This window comes from Ixodes scapularis, unplaced genomic scaffold, assembly GCF_016920785.2.
Source record: "Ixodes scapularis isolate PalLabHiFi unplaced genomic scaffold, ASM1692078v2 PGA_scaffold1__304_contigs__length_218370807, whole genome shotgun sequence".
NCBI classification, from domain to species: Eukaryota; Metazoa; Arthropoda; class Arachnida; order Ixodida; family Ixodidae; genus Ixodes; species Ixodes scapularis.
This window is the reverse complement of record NW_024609846.1, coordinates 213,286,079-213,306,683: the sequence shown is the minus strand read 5'-3', so window position 1 is coordinate 213,306,683 and position 20,605 is coordinate 213,286,079. Positions and strand designations below refer to the sequence as shown.

General features: G+C 44.4%; 1 protein-coding gene across 1 annotated transcript in view; it reads right to left on the bottom strand.

The window, feature by feature from the left end:
* Positions 1-480: 480 nt before the first annotated feature.
* Positions 481-20,605, bottom strand: part of LOC120850681 (neprilysin-2-like) — a 168,020-nt gene continuing 147,895 nt past the window's right edge. Inside the window, exon 5 of the mRNA XM_040223294.3 lies at positions 481-518. Within this exon, the coding sequence (XP_040079228.1) occupies positions 481-518 (38 nt within the window). The remainder of the gene's footprint in view (positions 519-20,605) is intronic.

Here is a 20,605-nt window from a genome sequence, read left to right as displayed (position 1 = left end):
TTCCTCATTGTCTTCGCACTTATCGTCTTTTCCAGTTCGTTGTTGTTATTTTGTTATTCTCACACGAGTGCTGCGTCAAAATTTGGCTGAGACTCGTGCACGAGTTTCAGGCGAACACTAATGCAGCACTCCCGTCCAATCCTTTGTGATTCGCTTTGGTCTTTTTAGGCGAAGCCCAAAAAATTGGCACTAAGGTTCTGTTACATCAAAGGTATTTGGGGGGCGGGTTGGGGGGGGGGGAGGGGGGGAGGTGCTCAGATTAAAGAAGGAGGAGAGAGGTTCTACTAAAAATAAAGAAGTTCAGTTTTGTTTGCCCATTCTTTCCTGAATACGCGCCTGCAAATGACTGGAAGAATTTTCACTTAACTTCCGAAGTTTTAAAAATTGCTCCGGCCTCAACAACAATAGATGCATCTTTTTCTAACCCAAGGGGTAATGGGACATGGTCTCACCTTGAACGCCCCTTTGACACCGCCGGCGTCAGCAATGTTTTCTCCGAGAGTCTGAAGTCCGTCCAACTGGAAAGGAGCAAATCTTTTTTTTTAAATATAATTTCAGAGAGAGAACTGCTCGCAGTGAAGTTAGTTATTGTGTTCTTCCTGAGAGCTTCATATCCTATTGCGACAACCATTTGCAGTTGCGCATAAATACAAAGCACTCCTCTTTGTTTGTTCGTCTTTATACAAGCTTTGTTTCTTCTTAATCTTGGACATGGATATTCCAAATGTTTAGCCATTTAGAAAAAAAAAGCAATTTTCGGTATAAAAATTTTTGGGACGCGAAATCAGATGCAGTTTAAATATAAAATATTGCGTTGCCTAGCCCTCCGTACAAGTTCTGAATCGAAATATCATTTTAATGTGTCTGTAGTGGCAAAAGCAGACATAATGAAACTGTTTACATTATTTAGACGCTCATATTTTGTGTTGAGGTATATAAATGATACCTACAAAACAAGGCGCAAAAGAGTGTTTAGCTGCGTGTCTCTGATTTTGTTAAGTATAATGGAGTGAATCTGCATGAATTTAGGTTGAATTGAATAATCTGCATTATAATGTTTTAAGCCCGTTAAAAGAAAAATGAGTAAAAAGTGGGTGGTCCCGTGGAAAGGGCAGTACACGGCTATGCATGGCGTTCATGGAGAATAAACTTCTTGAGATTTTAGTGTGACCGCTCTCAAAATAAGTTCCGTGCCCACCATCAAAAAAAAAAAAAAAAGTCCCACTCTCAGTCATTTGCTGGGTTATCTAAAACGAAGCTTTTCGCTTGCCCCTTCATCTCTCCCCTTAATCTCTACAATTAACCCTGTGCAAAACACTTGTGCGCTCTAAATTACAATAAGGTTCCTCTATCTGTTCAGAATTGCTCTGCTCGTTTTATTCTTAACAACTTTCACCGCACCGCAAGCGTGAGCTCCATGAAAACCAGCCTATCGTTGCCTAACCTCCCTTTACATCGCAAAATAGTTCGTTTATGCCTCTTTCATAAAATATACCACACTGACTCATTACTTCACAACCGACTGCTGAATAATCCGTCTTATTTTTTGACACGCATTAATCATATGTTTAAACTAGACATTCTCAAATATAACAATAATGAACTCCGAGAGTCATTAGTTTTGAAAACTTAGTGTATTGGAACCACCTTTTTGCATCTATCGCAACCATTGTTCCTGACCTTTTATTTAGAACCGCCATAAATAATCTATATTGCTCAGATTGAACTGCAAAGTGTACTACTGCCACTAAGCCCCACTCCTCTCTGGAATACCGATGTCCTTGAGGGATATCTTAAATAAATAAAACCGCATCTTATCAATGATATTATTTTGGATTTTTTGCTATTCTCAAAGTACCAAAAAAGAGTTTCTAGGAGGTTTTACCATAACGTACGCTATTTTAGCGCACTCTAGCGCTAAATTTAGTGCTTGCGTTAGGGCATGCGACGCATGAGAAGTTTAGAACAGCGTTTCTCCGCCGCGACGCAAAAGCCTAAGCACCTCACGTTTGCAACGCCACCAAGATACAGTCACGATTTTTATTTCGCACACACAATAGTGTAATTGGAAAAAAAAAGTGTTTTTTGTTCCAGAGTAACATTTTACATTTGTTTAAACGGGAGAATGCGACGCGAGCGGTCGACCAGTCGTGTCGGCATTCGTAGAGGTCTCGTGTACTGACCTTCGCCGATAGATGTTCGCGAGTCGCAAGCATCAAGTTGCCGGTGATTGTTGCCCACCTTACTGGGTTTTCCACTAACCGAGTGAAATTGCGTTTGGTATTGAAAAATGCATTCGCGAGGATGGCGCCGACGTCGCGCTCACGAATCGCCGAGGCGGCCGCAGCCATGGTCCTGGCAGCCGCCACTTTTTTAACTCTGTTCGTCTTGGCTTTAGCAAAATTCTCATTACGACTCCACCTTAGATAAGTCGAAAGACTCTTTGCATACGCACGCAATTCCCGAAAAATAGCGTACGCTAAAATAGCGCGCGCAAAGCGCAAAATGTTAGCGTTCAGCACATGCGTAGTGGCGACGACGCTATTCTTTGCGTACGCAAAGCTCTAGCGTGCGTTATTCTAAAACTTCCTAATTTTATGCCGTAAAGGTGGCGGTAGAGCTTGTAGAAAACGGGATGCTACGAGAATGGCAATAGCACCAATGCTCATAGAAAAATAAATGTAAATAGATTTTTTTTTTTGGGGGGGGGGGGGGGGGGGAGAGGTGGGTGGGGGTTTACACAGCGTGCTCTGCGTGCACATTTTTGACGATCCAGAAACGCTGCCTTCCTGTCATTTCACTGGGGCAGTTCCGCTTGTTTAGTTCTCTGTTCGCGTGATTTTATGACAAATATGTTTGTTGCTGTATCGATTGATTTTGCATGAATCAACGATTTTGCATTCCTCGCTAGTGTTGTATTTTTTTATTGTATATGCATTTCTATGACTATTGCCCTTTTGGAAGCAGGGACATAGATATCATTTTCTTTTCCTTCTCTTTCACCGCCGTTTAATATCGTGAAAATTTTAAAATATTAGGGAGCCTGTTCAATCTCCCTGAGCTAACTGAACGAGTTGCCTCAGTTCAAAAATTGGCTCATTCGTCTTTACCAAAAATACAACCCACTGCACTGTGCTTTCTTCCTGTCCGACTCTCCGACTCCTCTGGACAAAGTCTAGACTAGTTAAGAACAATAAGACAAATAAAACAGACCGAATGAAATTTGTATTGGAAACAGCTTGAAATGCAACACAAGTGGCAGGGTGTTTTGAATAAACAACCATAATCGCCGATCGACAGTGGTGTCCGTGACAAACAAGCAGAGCTCCCAAACTTTTCAGTCGTGTTCGGAGATTAATTCATTTTCTCAATTGTCAAAGATTAAGATATGGGCGATCTTTTTACGAGTTACCTCTCTAGTCAGTGTAGATAATCACAAAAAAAAAATAGGTGACGGCGCGAGAAAACAATAGCCTTAGTAACATCCTCGATGGCCGTTGCCGCCCACATCCGGAAGGATAAAACACGATACAAAAAAGATAACTTTACTACTTTATTGCCTATTCAAAATATTGTCACGTGTGGTGACCAAAAAAAAAAACAATAAATAAACAGGAAGAACTAAACGTTTAATGTGGCGAACTTGTGCCAAAAATAAAAGGGTACAAAAGATAATAACAGAGCGTCGCGGGCGTCGGAGAGACTGACTGCAGATCAGCACGCGGAGTCCCTTCTGTACGCGCGTTGGGTTCTGGAACAATCGGCCTAGATTGTTCGGCGACTGAAACATTCGGAACTCGATCATACGAGAATGTTCTCGAACACACGAGAACGCAATGTTGAAAGAATAAATAAAAGAGCATTTCACTGACTGGAATCGAACCCAGACTTTCCGCGCTACAGTCAAGCACTTTAATGCCTGATACATGACATACACAAGAAATAGCCGTGAACCAAGAATAGCCAACTGAGCTAACCCCTGGTTAGCTCAGTTGGTAGAGCGCTTCACTTGTAATGGAGAGGTCCCGGGTTCGATACCCGGACCAGGCGGATTTTTTCGGTCGCTCATTAGTCACCCAGCTGTGTTTGGAGATTTATGTTTGTCCCTTGTCCCTCTTGTTCCCCTTCTCCAGGGATTATTTTCATCATGATAAAAACTGCGTCAGGGTTTGGCTAGCATATGAGGGTTAAAGTATTTTCATAGTCACAAGCCTTTCAATGAGTGGTAGCCAGTCAGGAATGCATTGGTGGACCTTGTGGGCCTCAACGAAAGGAATAACACCCTCACGAAAGAAGTCCTGTGCTTCGCGCACATCAATGTCAGCGTTACGCACGGCCATTCGTGCCCTCCAGATGCTGTGCAAACACAAGAGCATAACACAGTCAAAAGTAACTCCCCTTTCATTGTCGACCGACAGGAACCTAATCCCATAAGGGTCGAGCGGGAAGTCTTTTTTCAGGGTCCGCTGGAGGACGTCCCACAGAAATACTCCGTCCCAACATTCTAGGAAGACATGCTCCACTGTCTCCGGCCTCTTACAAAGAAAACAATGCGTACCCCACGGAATAAACAGGCCCGTTTCTTCCATCCAAGTCTACCGTTAGTGTCGCGGTGTGAAGTTTAAAGAAAAAAGTCCTCACACCTGGAGGTACCAGCATCCTCTTTACCCGCTTTAGAACATCCTGTCCTGGTCCGCTACAGTACAAGGCTCTGTACATAGGAACAGGAAAAACGATATCCACGACATATTTATACAATTTTTTCCGAGTCACCACGGTTAAATAATCGAATGAAAAACGCGCCGCTAAAAATTGGCATGACGCCACTAACTCGTTAAAGTACCCATAAATTCCACCTGGCCCACGTGACGAAGACACCGTGAGCTCGGGGAATGCCCGCCCAAGTCTAACTTGACACACAGTTCGCAAAAAAGGATCACTAGTGTCTCGAAAAAAATAAACCGTTTTACAATTTGCCGCAGATACAGGTGCACCAAGCCTAGTCCTCCCTCACGTACCCGTCGAAACGGATTCATCCTGCTTGTGCGCTCCCATGAAGAGCCCCATATAAACACCGCAAACACCCGATGCAATTTCTGCACATTCACTCTGGAGCAATGTAGTACTTGCAACACGTACCAGAGCTTACTAACAAGGAACAAATTACAAACCGTGGTCCGCGCAAAAAAAAGAAAACCCATTGCCCTTTCATTTTTTCAGCTTTGTCCCGGAGCTCCACAACCTGATTACGCCAGTATGGCTCACTATCACGATAGTACTCGAGCGGGACACCCAAGTACTTCACAGGAGTGGTTACCCACTGTACATTCAAATAAACGCTTGGTGTTGCCGCCCACTCTCCATGCCAGAACCCTAGACATTTACCCCAATTTACAGCGCTTTCACTGGTGATACAAAAACTCTTGATTTGTTTTACCGCTGCAACAATGCTTTCTTGATTTGTACGAAACAAAGCGATATCATCCGCGTATGCAAGGACACGCACTTCGGATGCCTCTAGCTTAAAACCGCTTATTATACTGTTTCTAAGAATGCTCAAACAAGAAGATTCTATGTAAATACAAAAAAGTAGAGGGGAAAGGGGACAACCTTGTCGGACAGAGCGCTGTACCATAATACGTTTCCCTACAGATTTATTGACTATTAGGCTAGTTGTACACCCACTGTACGCCATGCGCACCCCCTCGCGTATGACTTTTCCTACGTTAACATGATCGAGAATAGCTAATAGGACGTCGTGTGGTACCCGGTCAAAGGCCTTCTCGAGGACCACTTGTAGCATGGCCACGCGGCTATGCATGGCGTCGCACCATTCCAGGACGCTCCGCGCTGTTTGAGTGTTAATAAAAATTGTTCTACCTTTTATCCCACATGTCTGGTGAGGTCCAACTATCTTGGTTATAACGTTTTGCATTCTTCTGGCCAAGACCTTCATCAAAACTTTATAGTCGACGTTGGTCAAACTTATGGGACGATACGATGTCACGAGCCTGAGTTTAGCTACATCTTCCCTCTTAGGGATGATGATAGTATGAGCCGTTAGTAAAGACGGCGGAAGAAAGCTAAGATCGAAGGCTTCGTTAAAAACGTCCGCTAAAAACGAAGACAGTGTAGGATTGAAAGCTTTATAAAAACCCGCACTTAGTCCGTCTGGGCCAGGGGATTTCCCCGGGTTCAAAGCGTCAATTGCCATTTTGACTTCCTCGTATGTAACAGGACCTTCTAGAACCGATTTTGTTTCATAATCCAGTCTAGGCATTAAGGACGAAAATTCACTTTTAAACCTTTCAACATTTACGGGGTTAGATGAAAACAAAGCGCTATAATACTCAAAAGATGCTCGCTCGATTTCCGCGTTGTCGCTTGTGACCGTACCGTCTTTTTCAATTTCTGCGATATTCTTGCGACGCGCGTACTTTTTTCCCAAGCTTAAAGCTCGCTTAGTGGGCGTCTCCCCCGCTATCAATCTGTCCCAGGGTTGGGCAGTATCGCGATACAAATGTATCGCGATAGTATTTCAGAAATACATTTCGTATCTGTATTTCTTTATCGCGATACAATTTTTTCACCAGCATCTGTATTCTTCTATCGAAATACATTTTCAATGTTCCTTTGTATCGCAATACAATCACGATGAAATCTATTTCGTTACTATTGTTGAGAAATACTCCCCCCCCCCCCCCTCCCCCTCCCCCCAAAAAAACAAAACAAAAACAAGTTAGAACACATTTTCTTTTTTTTTTACTTCTAAGGGCACCAGAGTCAAGAAGATGCTGGGGTATTGCTACTATGCTGACTAAGGTTCCTTTTGATTCTGCAAACTATTTTTTTATACGTCCTCTTCTCTCTTCTGAAAAGTGCTGCGTAGCCGGGGACTCGAACCAGGTGGCGTGCCAGTGAAGTCAGAGCATCTTCTGCCGCAGGTCCTTGGGGGGGGGGGGGGGGGGGGGGGGGGGGGGCGGGGGGGGGGCGGTTTCTTGAGTCATTGTTTCCTGGCATCCAATGCCCGCTGCTAACTGTCTCTCTCGCCTTAGCGTACAGAGTACACCCTGCCGACAAAGCTTAGTCACATTCCGTTGCAGCACGAGCCAGGCGGTGGTTGACTTGAAATAGTAGAAAGACTCACGCTGTGAAGTTCAACACATATCCGAATGCATCTGCGGCTGCGCCCGTAATATTGCACGGCTCACGGGTACGTCGTCACCCAACATGAACGTGACCCGCTGCTCTGGTGATGTGAAACCCAGAAGGAGGCCAGAAGTGGCATCGCTGTGCCATCCCAGACTACATACTCCCGCGACTAGTCTCGAGACCGCTGTTTCTTGGACAGCTCGCACCTGTGCCGGCAATATCAGCTCGTAATCCGCGAGGTCTTTGTTTGGATAATGCTAGGCGAAACATGAGGACTGCAAATCCGTGCGTCGGTGGCGGAGGGTCGGTAGTAAGGACCTTCAGAACAGGGATGCTACAGTATCGTTTTTTCAACTGCAGAACAGAAGATAAGACATGTATTCCAAGATGCTTCAGGTGGTCCACTATTCTCAAAAATTCCAAATGACACTGCATGCACGATCTTCAGCTAGGTAGCCTACAACGAAAGTATGCATTTTCCTTTCATACAGCAGCGTGGTAAAGTTTCATGTTCAAGGCCACACCTACAGATAAAGAATTCTAGTTCATTCCGCCGTGACATAATGTGATCAATGTTGACAGGATTCCCTCGTCAGACAGACAGGATGTTATGGAAAGGAACGCGGTCAGCAATTGTTGGAACGTTTTTTTGGGCCCATTGAAGACCCTTTGTCGTCCGAAACCACTACCTTCAAGGCAAAGTGCCAAGCCTACAGGAACGTAATTTCGGGGTTGAAAACATCCACTTCAAACTTCAAGCTTCATCTCAGTTGGCGTCTCAAAAAATTTGGAAAATGTATTGCAGTATCAGTATTTCTGTATTTGTATTTCTGCCCTCCCTAAAACGTATTCCTGTATTTGTATTTCCAAATACGTTTTGCCTCTTTTTAAAATGTATTTCCGATACGTATCGCGATACATTTTTACAAATGTGTCTTAGCATCAGTATTTTAGCTACTATTTCAATGTATCCCAGTATTTGTATTTCCAAATACATTTTTGAGTATTTCTGCCCAACCCTGATCTGTCGTCCCTTGCCCGCACAAGTGCCCCGTGATAACGTTCTTTATCTAGCTGCTCGAGTTTTTCTTTAAGAAATAAAATATCCTCCCTAAAGACCCCCGGCCTTCTGCTTTCTTCTTTAACTAGCGTCTGCAAGTTTGAGCGCAGTAACTTTTCCATTTTTTTGTTCTTCGTTTTTAATCGCACTAGCTCTTTCTATGGTCATTCTCCTGACATTCTGTTTAAAAATTTCCCATTCAATACCATACCCAGCTGATTTGTCGCCGGCTGTCATTTCTTCAACTGCAGCCTGAACTTGATTCATGAAAATTTCATCTTTCAGGAGTTTTGCGTTTAGTTTCCATAATTTCCAGGAAAACCCTTTTTTAAATTCATTTTTACTGCGAAGAAAAAATTGGACCAAACAATAGCGACTGAAAGAAACTGGGCTCACGCTATACTCAAAACATAAAGGAATCAACTCACTCGACACATACGCGCGATCTAAACGGGCGTCACTTGCCACTTGAAAATGTGTAAACAGAACATCGCGGCCGTTCCTCAGACATTCTTCGACGTCATCCAGGCAGCGCTCGTTAATTATACGACAAACGCTCTCGGTGCTGGAGTCGAGATAAGGCGTCGTACTTGGCTTATCGCCCGCGGAGCACATGCAGTTAAAATCACCAACAAAAAAAATTAGAAGGCGTTCACTTTTACAGTACTGGTGAATAAAATAAAAAAAAAAACCGCCGCTCTTCAACTTTGTTTGGAGCGTACACACAGATAATTCTCCATTCATATCCAGAAAACGAAAAATCTCACACAACAAAACGACCCGTTGTACACGTGGTCGCCTCCTCTACGGTCGCCCCTAAGCTTTGGCGTACGAGCAACATACAGCCCGCTGACGACCCGACCGCGTGACTAACGCATACGTTATAGCGATCCGTGAAAGGCCGCACCATAAATTCGGTCCGGTCCTCACTCTCGACCTTGGTCTCCTACACAGCGATGATGTCGAGGTACTGCTCGACGACGAGGCGATAGAGCTGTCTCTGTCTCCTACGGTCCGCGAGCCCTCGGACGTTGAGGGTCGCTAGTCATACAGGACGTTCTAAGGAGACCATGGGTTAGCGAGGACCAGACCAAGCGAAATGGCTCTTACCCCCAGCGGTCGCTGTCGCACAGGGCAGTCCTATAACACGTCGAGTCACTCCGGCCGCTTGTCGCTGTCCTGTGCTGTTGCTGACCGCTGCTTGCCTTCTACGCCCTTCCAGCCGGCGACCTTCTTCCACTTGCGCTCGAGCCGACGCAGCTGTAGTTCCTGCCCGGTCGTGTCCCCGACGTCTTCGAGTGGGCGCTTCGCTGAGCTCGCTTCAACATCCATCTCTGGCTCGGCGGTGACCTCGTCAGGAACCGGGGCCGCTCCAGCCACGTCGCTCCCCGTTGAGGTCTCCGACTGGAGCTCGACTTCAGGCGGTGTGGCCGAAGCCGCGGTAGCCGGCGGCTTTGGCGGCGAGGCACTTCCTTCCCTTAACGGCGAGCCGCCCCGCCTCGAGGAGCTTCTTCTTGGTCTCGTCGGTCCTCAGGTCGAGCAGCCAAACGTGGGACATCTGGTAGGCCCCCATCTTGACCACCTCCTCGAGGACACCTGCGCCGCCGAGTGGTTTCCGGAAGTCCTCGATGCGATACGGGCGACAGGCCGCGTCGCTGTGCAGCACGACGGCGTGCCTCATCGCCTCCCCTGAAGGCATCTGGGGCAAGACAATCCTGTAGTCTTCGTTTCCGTTCGCGAACGAATCACCACGGCCGGCGGGGGCCGTTATCGCTGCTCCTTGGGAGCCCATGATTCAGCGTCCGATGCACTCGGCAGCCGGAAGAAGAATGACTCGGCCACGCACAAGGTCGCTCGCCGACGAGCGTGGCAATATTCATAAAGGCTTTCTAATGCAGGGTGCTACACCCAATAAAAAAACGTGCTGCGCGTTTATGGCGCTTTCGCTGCACACTACGCCAAAAGGCGACAGAATTTCGATGATTCTTCCATGAAGGCTATATTCCGCTACACACCATGCAACGTGCGGAGTATTTTAGTCAACCTGCACTCTGCTGTTAAACCGGAGGCGTTTACGCACTCAATAGACGACGGCAGACGAATCCTTGATAAATTTCTCCTCGAACTACTTCTTGGCCAAAGTAAGCCCCTGAAAATCGATGCCCTATATCTTGTAGTAGCAAGTTGAAGCATCTGGTTTTTTCACCTGACGCTCAGTCGCATATGCAGAACCAACTTGCCTTGTGTTTTTGTCCCTAGCAAAGCGCTCTTTTCTCTTTTTGGCGTCTCACTGGCACGTCGAACACGCTGAGCCTCCATGGGCTGCCTTTTCTGTTCAGCGGTGTCCCGTTTAGCGCGCTGCTATTTTTTTCGAGGCATTATGCCTTGTAAGATATAGGAGAGCTCTGTCATCGTGTGGCGTATCACGCCACGCGTAGTCCGATGACACGCGGAGAGACCGGCGACCCGCGCATATGTGCGATAAAGAAAGGAGAGAGGAAGGAGAGAAGGAAGGAGGCCGGAATCACTTCGTGTTACAGATGAGCATTATTCGGTGACGAGGTGTTGCCGAGGGAAATAGTCCTTTATTTCGGAAACTGAAAAGAGTCGAACGTGTATGGAAAATTGATAAAGTGAATCGCAAAAACTGTGAAACGATCATTCCGTTCTTGTAACTAATGAACACAGGGGGACACGTACCATTTTCGGCATTTCTGCAATGGGCGCGCAAAGTGATATTGGTTTTTTTTTTTTTTTTTTTGCGAAAAGTGTATTATGAATAATTTGCACATGATTTCAAATTGCAGTTCACTCGAAAACTTTAAAATTACTTCACGTTCATAAATCCGACCTCTTCTGTGAACAAACGCACTATTTGCAGATTTTTTATTCACCCGGTCGGTTACTGAAAATACGTTTTGCGGCACGAAGCAAAATAAGAATTTTTTTTCAAAACTTTCGCTCACCTTCATATGAGTTCCCTGATCGTATATGGAACCATACTGCTTTACAAAGCACTCCGCCCTCTTCTCAAAGAGCTCCCTTGTGTGCGCCGTCCACCAATCTCTTAAGTTTCCCGTTGAATCATACTGCCGACCTGTTGAATAAAATCTTTATGCTAAAGTCAAAATGGAACATCTATTCGGTGGCGATAAGTATGAGAAAATATTTAAAGTTTTCCGTCATTTGTATTCGACTGGATTTTTTTAAACCCAACCAAAGTGGCCCGGGTACGAGGGGAGCGAGGGAAATACGGGATGCGAATTTTTGTTTGCATAAAATATGTATGTTATTGGTCAATTTATGAGACGAGGGATCTATTACATCGTGTCAGTTAAATTAGTTTGATTTGTTTCGCCGGTTCGAAGGAGCATCTCAGTATTGTTTTCTTCGAACGCTTCACACAAAAATGCTCAAAGAACAAATTTACATCCCAGGTGTTAATTGCTTGCAAAGATTAGAATGCTTCCTGTGTTTTATGTTTCTAAGGAACTTAGCGGCGCCATGTTCTGAGACATGAGATTTTCTTATAACTGGAGGCTTGTTTTATATAAACCGGACCGAACTTGTTTATAAAGTGGGGATTACAAAGAAGAAAAAAGAGCTGATGGCTCAATTTCTGGGATGAACTAAACTGCGCATTAAAAATCTAAAACCTCGCAGTTTTATAAAACAATATTTGAATGTGTACCTACTATGATGCAGATGAAGAAAAGCGAGACAAGCACGTCCCGCCGAGCCCTCTAATCTTTCCGCTTTAGCGAGCAAACACTGGAGAGGAAGCGAACGGACCCGCCCCCTCTCCAGCGTTCGCTCTGCTAAGTGCAAAGAGTGGAAGGCCTTGCTAGAGGACCTTGTGCCGCTTTCGTTAACCTGCGACAAGGTATAATAAAATGTGTTAAACGCTTTTTTCTCTCGCAAATCTGGCTTTTTTGAGAGAAGCCTTTACTTCGCTCACACTCTTAACCTCGTCCACGTAGAAGTGACTATTACGCACCATTCCTAGGGGGCCACTATTTTAGCTTTAATCACCATTTCCTTTACAAAATCGTAAGTTTACTTTAGAGATCAAATTTGCTTCACATTCAGATTGTTGCAAAAACGAAACCGTTGAGGTTTCGTTTTGCCAGTGTGTAGCATCGATAATTAGTGATTTGATGAAATATTGCTGTTTTGGTGACACTCCTTAAAAAAAATCCTACTTCGCACGTTGTACCTAATGGAATAAAACAGCGCAAAAGATAACAAAAGAAGAGGCAACCCGGACAAGACAGAGTGCTAACTCGCAACTAAAGCTTCTTTTCTCAAAGAAAAAGAAAAAAAAAAAGAACACGCGATGTTCCCCGTAATCGCACGCGTACCTTTCAACCATGGTAGCTGAATACAGCACGCGCTGGACCCTCAATGTCAACTTCAGGAATTCCAGCTCTTGCTAGACAAAACCATTGACGCTGCGCTGATACATTTTTCTTCTCTACTCTGGATGTGGAAGGCCTTCGGCACCTCACGTGTCACTTTGTCTCTGTGTTGTCCCAAGATGGTGGTGGCAGTGAAAAACCGCTCGCACAGGCACTCACTCCAGTGAACCGATACGTGCCCTCCCTTACAGAAATGTCATATATGACCCAGATATATTTGATATAGGGCCGTATATGGGCATATAAGTAGACATATACGGTCATATATTGCCATACAAGGGCTGAAATCAGGGCAGATATGGTAAGGTGACACCATATATGACGACATATATTGCCAGATAAAGCCATGTATGGTGCCAGTGGCTGCCATATATAACAGCATAGGATGCCTGATACTCCTGTATATGGCACTATATGGTGCCAGTCAACATGTAGATGCAGGTAGCACTCCGCGTCGGCCGGTATCGGGACTATGCCGGCCCGCCCATGGTAACAGGATGGCAGCTCCCGGCAATGGACACCGGGGAGCTACCGGCCCCGGCCGGCGTCGGGGTTTCGTCTTGCTCGCTGGCCAGTCCAGCCGTAGAACTGGCCGGCATCGGGTGTTTGCTGTCTTTGCTGCGTAGTCTTTCCATGGAGGTTCCAGTAACTGGCCGGCATCGGTATTTTGCTGTTTTTTATGGGCAGTATTTACATGGAAGTTCAGTGACTGGCCGGCATCGGCGCTTTGCTGTTCGCAGGCTGGCGAGCCCCGGGAACTTCAGTTTACTAACCGGCATCGTTCTATTTTTTTTTTTGCCTTTTTTAGAAAACTATGCAGTCACGTCATTGAGATTCTGACGAACTGCGGCGATTCATATGTAGCGAGTGGAAATGTTTGCGTTGATCAATCTTTCGTAAATGACTGCAGACGCTGGCGTATTTGAAAAGGCTGACGTGTTTTATCGCGAAAACGCGAAAAAAACAACAAAAAAACAATGCCGTGAGGAATATTTCCAGTCCAGGATTTGAGAATCTGACCCCTTACGCCACGAAAATTAAATTTTACAACGCCGAACGATACTTTTTTTCAGGAAGTTAGTTTAATTTGATGTACTATACTTAAGGTCTGGCGTTATACGCACGTGTTTGGCTCTGATAAAAAAATAAAAACGGTATAGCGGAGCCTCGAACTCGCACTTCTTATTTTCACCTTCTGCGTGATTGTTACCCTAAAGAACGGTGCCGACGACAGCATAAACATAGAAAATATTTAAAATAATAAAAACTAATACACGAAGTGAGAAAACTTTTAAAATAATAAAAACGAATTCAAAAAGGTGAGAGAAAAATATTTAAAATAGTAAAAAGTTATACAAAAAGATGAGAAAAATATTTAAAATAAAAACTAATACAAAGAGGTGAGAAAAAATATTTAAAATAATACAAAATAATACGAAATAATTCAAAAATACAAAATAAAACAAAATAAAACAAATACAAAATAATACAAAATAAAACAAAATAAAAAAAAACAAAATAATAAAACAAAATAAAACAAAACAAAACAAAATAAAACAAAATAATACAAAATAATACAAAATAAAACAAAAAGGTGATAAAAAAATTTAGAAATAAAAACGAATACAAAAAAAAATTGAGAAAAAATATTTAAAGGAATAAAAACGAATACAAAAAGGTGAAAAAAAAACATTCAAAATAAAAGTGTAAGAAAACAATTACCGCTTACAGCGATTCGAACCAACGACCGCAAGCTCAGCAAACCAGAGCGTTAACACATTAAGCTACCGCCGCCTGGATGTCCTTCGCTCTCTTTCTAGAAGGTTAAATGTCGGCTAAATTGTTGTTCACGGTTTTCATCATTGCAGGCTTAGTTTCGTATTTATTATTTTACAACATGTTCAGGACTTATTCATAATATTTTAGCGAAATTGATGTGCGCAATAATTTATTATTGGTGTGTATTTAATGAGTTTTATAATGCGGTTTGCTGATCGTTTTATTTCAAACGTATTGAAGATACGAATACAATCTTATCGAAGCAGCGGCCTATGTTTCACACGTTTTGCCGGCCGTGTGCGTTTGAATGCCTGTGTTGATGGCCGGCTAACGGTCCAATTACCCGATTAGTGGTGATGCGTGGACTTTTCCTTAGTTTCAAACGTGTCCGATAAACACGGAAGCGACTGTGGGACGTGGAACTACGTCAAATCTGCTCAACAGCCAAGATCATGGAACGGGATCGAAGTAAGTTCGTGTTTTGTTCGTTTGGGGCTAGATTATTTCCTGCGTTCAAAAGGCTTGTCATTGAGGAGTTTCAGCGACGGTGTCACCGCCCTGGCGGCCGGTCGCCGAAAGAAAACGAGGGGGATAGGTTCGCTGGGCGTTGGCTTTGTGTAAATGCGTTGGCCGCGAACTTAGGCTTATAAACTTCGACAGCAAGAATATTACGCGGCTCTAGCGTTCCGGTACGAGCAACAGAGATGACAGGAACTGCTGCGACTAGCTACGACCACCCGTCGCGGCGATGCAGGCGTCGAAGGAGCGCAACCTGTGTTCTACGCAGTCAGTCGCCGTCGCCCGACGCAGGTCGTTTGGCATTCGGGGCTTTCCGCCCCGGGTTCTTCGCTTGCACTTGGAACCGAGTGTTTTTTCCTGTGCTTGTGTATGTGCTCAGTGGTTGGATATGGACCTCATAGAGCCGTTCTTCAGACTCAACAGCGACTCAAAGTTGACGGTGGAGGGGCTTGCAGCAACGCTTTCGGTTGGTGCATGGGTGCGACGACTACACGGATAAATTTTAAGATTGCTGCCAGCAAGGTGGGCCATAGTCGCGTTATGTTGACATGATTTTGAGCGTAAGTACTCCGTGCAAAGGCGAATCTATCGCATTCTTAATCCACATTTGTTTTTGTTGTTTTTAGCACGCACGACCGATTGAAAATGCTTCTGTACCTATCACGGAGTCTTCGGCCTTACATTACGGAACTCCCAATAAAAAGTCATATCCGTTCAGCGAGAAAACTTCCCTTTCGAGTGACATTCTTTGATTGATAATTTCGCCCGTGCTTAAGTGCTTTAATCAACACGATCGATTAAGTTTGCTTCCCTATTTAGGACATTTTTGTGCCACATGCGGCACTAATGCTTGGCACGATGTATGCCACTGGTGGTATTGTGAATTGGTTTACTTCCAAAGCTAACAGTGTGACAGGTGGGACCATACAATTTGCTAAAAATGCGATGTGGGAATGTCGTTGCATAACTAGCGTTTTACGTTTAAGATTGGTAAGAAACATGCTCATGTGATGATGCATGTCTACAGCATAAGCTCTGCAGATCCAGAATGGATGTGCTATAGGCTACAGGCTCAAGACTTTTAATGGACCAAATTGGTGATTACACGGCAATAAATATTGTGGTGGAAAACTGCCCATTGACTCGGTGAGTTTTTATCGTGACCATTGGTGTGCTGTTGGCAAATTAGGTTAATGGCACACCTTTTCCCTGACCATCTGGCTTCAAGGGACAATGCATCTAGATGTGCTTAAATATCTTTATTTCAAGGATCAGTGGACCCCTCTGCATCATTACAGGAAGGCACTCTCAAGCCACAACTAACAGCAGTGAATATACAATGCATACTAGGCACCAGTGTCCAGGCGTATAGTCCGCAGAAGCCATTTTGAGCCTAAAAATGTTTTTGTTTTGTTTAGATAGTTTGCATTTGGTGTATAATTCGCAGGGCCCGATTTCCGCACCCAGTGCATAGTTCGCCAAGCTGGTGCGTTGCGTCTTCGTGCTTTTTTTTCCTGTGTGGCATTTTCTTGAGAAGTTCTTTGGCGAACGCTATTGAGCCTGAAGAACAGCTCTTGAAGCCCATATCTAGCCACTGAGCACACACAAGCACAGAAAATAACACTCGGTGCCAAGGACAAACGAAGCACCTGGGCGGAAAGCCCTGAATGCCAAACGAGCAGCGTCGGGTGACGGCGACTGACTGTGTTGCGCCCCTTCGATGCCTGCATCGCTGCGGTGGGTGGTCGTAGCTAGTCGTAGCAAGATGATCTTCACTTCAAGCAAGAAATCTTGCCATACCATAGTCAAGATATGTGTGCAAATGTTCGACGACGTGGGCTCTCTCACGTTGGTGCAGTTGTCATCAAGAAAGGTACATATCAACAATGTTGCGTGTTTGAGGCTGAAACTATGACGCATACTTATCTAAACCTAAATTTATCGGTCTGCGGCTGCAAACATTTTCGTTGACGTTGCTTAGATGATGTAACCATTTAGGCCTCGAATTAAATGGTGTTGCGAACTCTTCGGTTGTGCATGAAAACCTATGTGCCCTAATAAAAGACATTTTGAAAAGGACACATGTCTTCTGCCTGATACATATCTTCCAATTTACAATTCAGAAGCAAACAGAAAATGAACTGCATACATCTACCACTTAGCATAAGCACCTTTTGCAATTCATTCTTGAGCACACTCAAATATCAGCTTAGGTTGCTCTTGTTTTAGAAGCTTTGCCCTGTTCTGTATAAAGAAAACAGTTAAAAAAGCTTTACCTTCGTTATCCTCCTCGCATTTAATACAGACGTTTGTCAGCAAATCACACACAGCACATATCACCGTGGCACATATAGCTCGAATGACCGATGAGACTATTGCTATTACAATAAAGCTTTCCACAAGAGCCAAAACGAGGCTTGTAGGGATGCACAAGCACATCGAAATGAGATTGGCGCTTCCGGGGCTTGTTTACATTATGCGTAAAAACGGGACGATCGGCAACCAGCTGATCGCAATATAACACCAAGGATACCGATATTTCGATACATAGAACGCAGGATAAAGACCTCAATCGTCCCTTGTATGCTGTAGTTGTCATACTTTCCATCCAACCACTTTTTAGCACCATTAACTAGAACAACCGAAGAGTTCGCAACACCTTTTAATGCGAGGCCTGAATGGTCACATCATTTAAGCAACGTCAACGAAAATGTTTGTAGCCGCAGACCGATAAGTTTAGTTTTAGATAAAGTACGGCGTCATAGTTTCAACGCGCGAACATTGTTGATATGTACCTTTCTTTGGACCCGCATACATTCGGTTCAACTTGATGACAGCTGCACCAGCGTGAAAGCTCACGTCGAACACTTGCACACATATCTTGACTATGGCAAGATTTCTTGCCTTCGACTGGCTTGAACACTTCATCTGTAGCATCACGGTAGGTCTTGGTTGAAATGATGATCGTCTCGCACACGACAAGAAACAGAGAACGACACGCTTTGTTTTATTTATACGCTACGGGTCTACGGGCGTCGCAAATCTATCCCCCTCTTGTCCGCCATGTTGGATCGATCGAAGCGCCCCCTATATTCGCTGAAACTCCTCAATTGTCTGCAGATCGCTTGCTTTTACCAGTATTACTAATTGTGCGCGAATGGTGTTATGCGAGGCTGTTTTTCTTTTTTCCCCGATGCAGAGGCCGTCTACTCGCTTAAGGTCGATCAGTTGCGGCGGAACTCTTTGGGAGACGGATTGAAAGGTGTGTGGGGGGGGGGGGGGGGGGGGGGGGGGCGGCGGCGGCGGCAAAGGCGGAAGAGGAGGGGTGGGGGATTGATTTCCTCCCTCCGCCGTATTGTTTACTGGTAAGCTACAATGTTTGGAAGAGCGCGGTGCCCCTCCATCGCCGACGCCACTCTCCGTACTTGCGTGCTGAGAGCTGGACCCGACAAAAACAGCGATTAATTGATCGAGCAAGTTCGTAGCTTTCGCCGCCCCAGTCGTCTGCAGACGCCTTCATTTTCGCAGTTCGTACCCAGAAAAAAAATCGCCAAAAATTGGTGCCGCGATGAATTTACCCCATGGTGATTAATGCAGAGCATACCACTTCCGATCGCAAAAATTTGTGCCTGCGAAATAATTTTTGACGCTGGCATTTATTCCTCGCGAAATGTCGAGCTCTAAAGATCATTTGCTGTACACGTGTTCCGTATGATCCAACGCACGTGTAACGAATTTCACACCGCCAGAAACACTTTTTTTCCGAACTCTGATCTCCACGAGATCACAATACCAATGTTTCTGTTGTAGTGGCACGGCAGAGTCTATACTTGTTTTGCTCGAGTCTTTATAAAGGGGACGCTGTAATCCGATTCTACTCAATTATGGTGTACTAGATAGCGCTATATTTGCAGAGCTAGTGTTCTTTTTTTGTAGTTGCATCTAAATATATTTCAGCTTTTAAGTTACTTGTTATTTAGCATGTAAATTTACAAGCTTATCTACATTGAAGGCAGCAAATATCTTGCCAGCACTCATGCTACGTCTTTGAAGTATATTGCGTTAACATAATTGACCAACCTTTGATTTTTATTTGTCAGTGCCTCAAGGGAAGCAAGGAGAAGGAGTGGATCCCCGCCCCTGCCCGTTTCGATCTGGATGAACATCGTACCGGCGTGCGGTTGTGTATCACTACTGCGTGGTGCGTGTTAAAGACCCCAGGCTAGCCGTTGTACTGCGCTGGCTAAATTACTCTACAGCTGAGACAGCAGACGCCCACTGAGGCAAGCTAACTTCCGACTGTATAAACATACACACAATTGTTGTTGTTTTTTTTTCAGAAGGAGTGGGATTATGGAGAGAAGCTAGTGGGTTTTTCTATGGGTACGAAGCTGTCGGAAGTAAGGTCAGAATGGAAAAAGCACCACGAAGTTCTGCCTGGTCCCAAAAAGCCACAATAATGAACACGGAATTCAGAAGAATAGTAATACGAAGGACTTACGCAGGCAGCCACACTTTCTGAGTTCGCAATGACATTTGATTATGATCACAAATATTCCTGGTTTGCTCAAGGTGGCCTAGTTTACACACCATATTGGTGATCTTTAGTGCAGCAAGAATATTTTTTCTCAGAATTAAACGTCGTTGTTAACTGAACAAATGTAGCTGTCTGTGTAAGTCCTTCGTGTTTTTATTCTTTTTACTTCTGTGTTCATTATTTCATTTTTTTTGCATGATTTAGTCCTTTTGTTTTTGTTTCTTATGCGTTCAATATTTTATTTTTAATTTTAGGAGATTTTAGTTAAAAATATGATGCCCTCGTCATTTCCTAGTCCGGGAAACAGTGGTGACCTCGTCGTGTTCAAGGAGCAGTAACGACCTTTTCATCTTGTATAGCTTCCGCGGCGAACAACGGTGTCTGTGTGCGTGTGTGATGTGTTAATCACACGGGAATATTTGACGACCGAACGGAAAAACAAGGCCAGCGAGGAGCGACTGGGGGCTTTGAACATCACACGGTGCAAGGAAAGATTTCAACGACGAGGCTAGCAAGCAAGCCCTTGTCAAAACTGCTGTGCTCGACCGGAGAGTTGAATCAGGACTGTGACTCTGAGAGTAAGAATCAACGACTTTGGAACTTCCGTATAGTTTACAGCTTAATTGTTGCCTTCCGTTTGTTTTATTTTAATAGGTGTCTGTGTGCTGATACATTTTTAGTTTATTTTAATGGTTGTCTGTGTGATATTACAGTTTTGTTCCTTATAATATTTTTCTTGAACAGGGAAGTGCTTGTTTGGAGTTTTCACGCTTTCTTGTATAAAACTTCTTTTGCAAACCATACTCTCGGTCTGCTCTCTCGACAACCAATCCCGCCAAGGGGCTGTTACTTTTCGACGTCGAATGATATGTTACAATGTTTTCTAACTAGCGATCGCCTACATTCTATCTTTGTAGCATACATATTTGTTGAATGACAAATTCCGAACCAGGCCAATAAAGATTGGTCAGTGGACTATTCTGTAGATATATCTACGTGAACACACGTTTGGGGCAGTGTGAGATAGCAGTACGATGTATATTTTGTGGATACTCATAGAAATGCGTTATATGATCCCATGTCTGGACCTGGAAAGTATGGTAACTGTTCCATGGCAATAATTTTCATGTGATGCCAGAA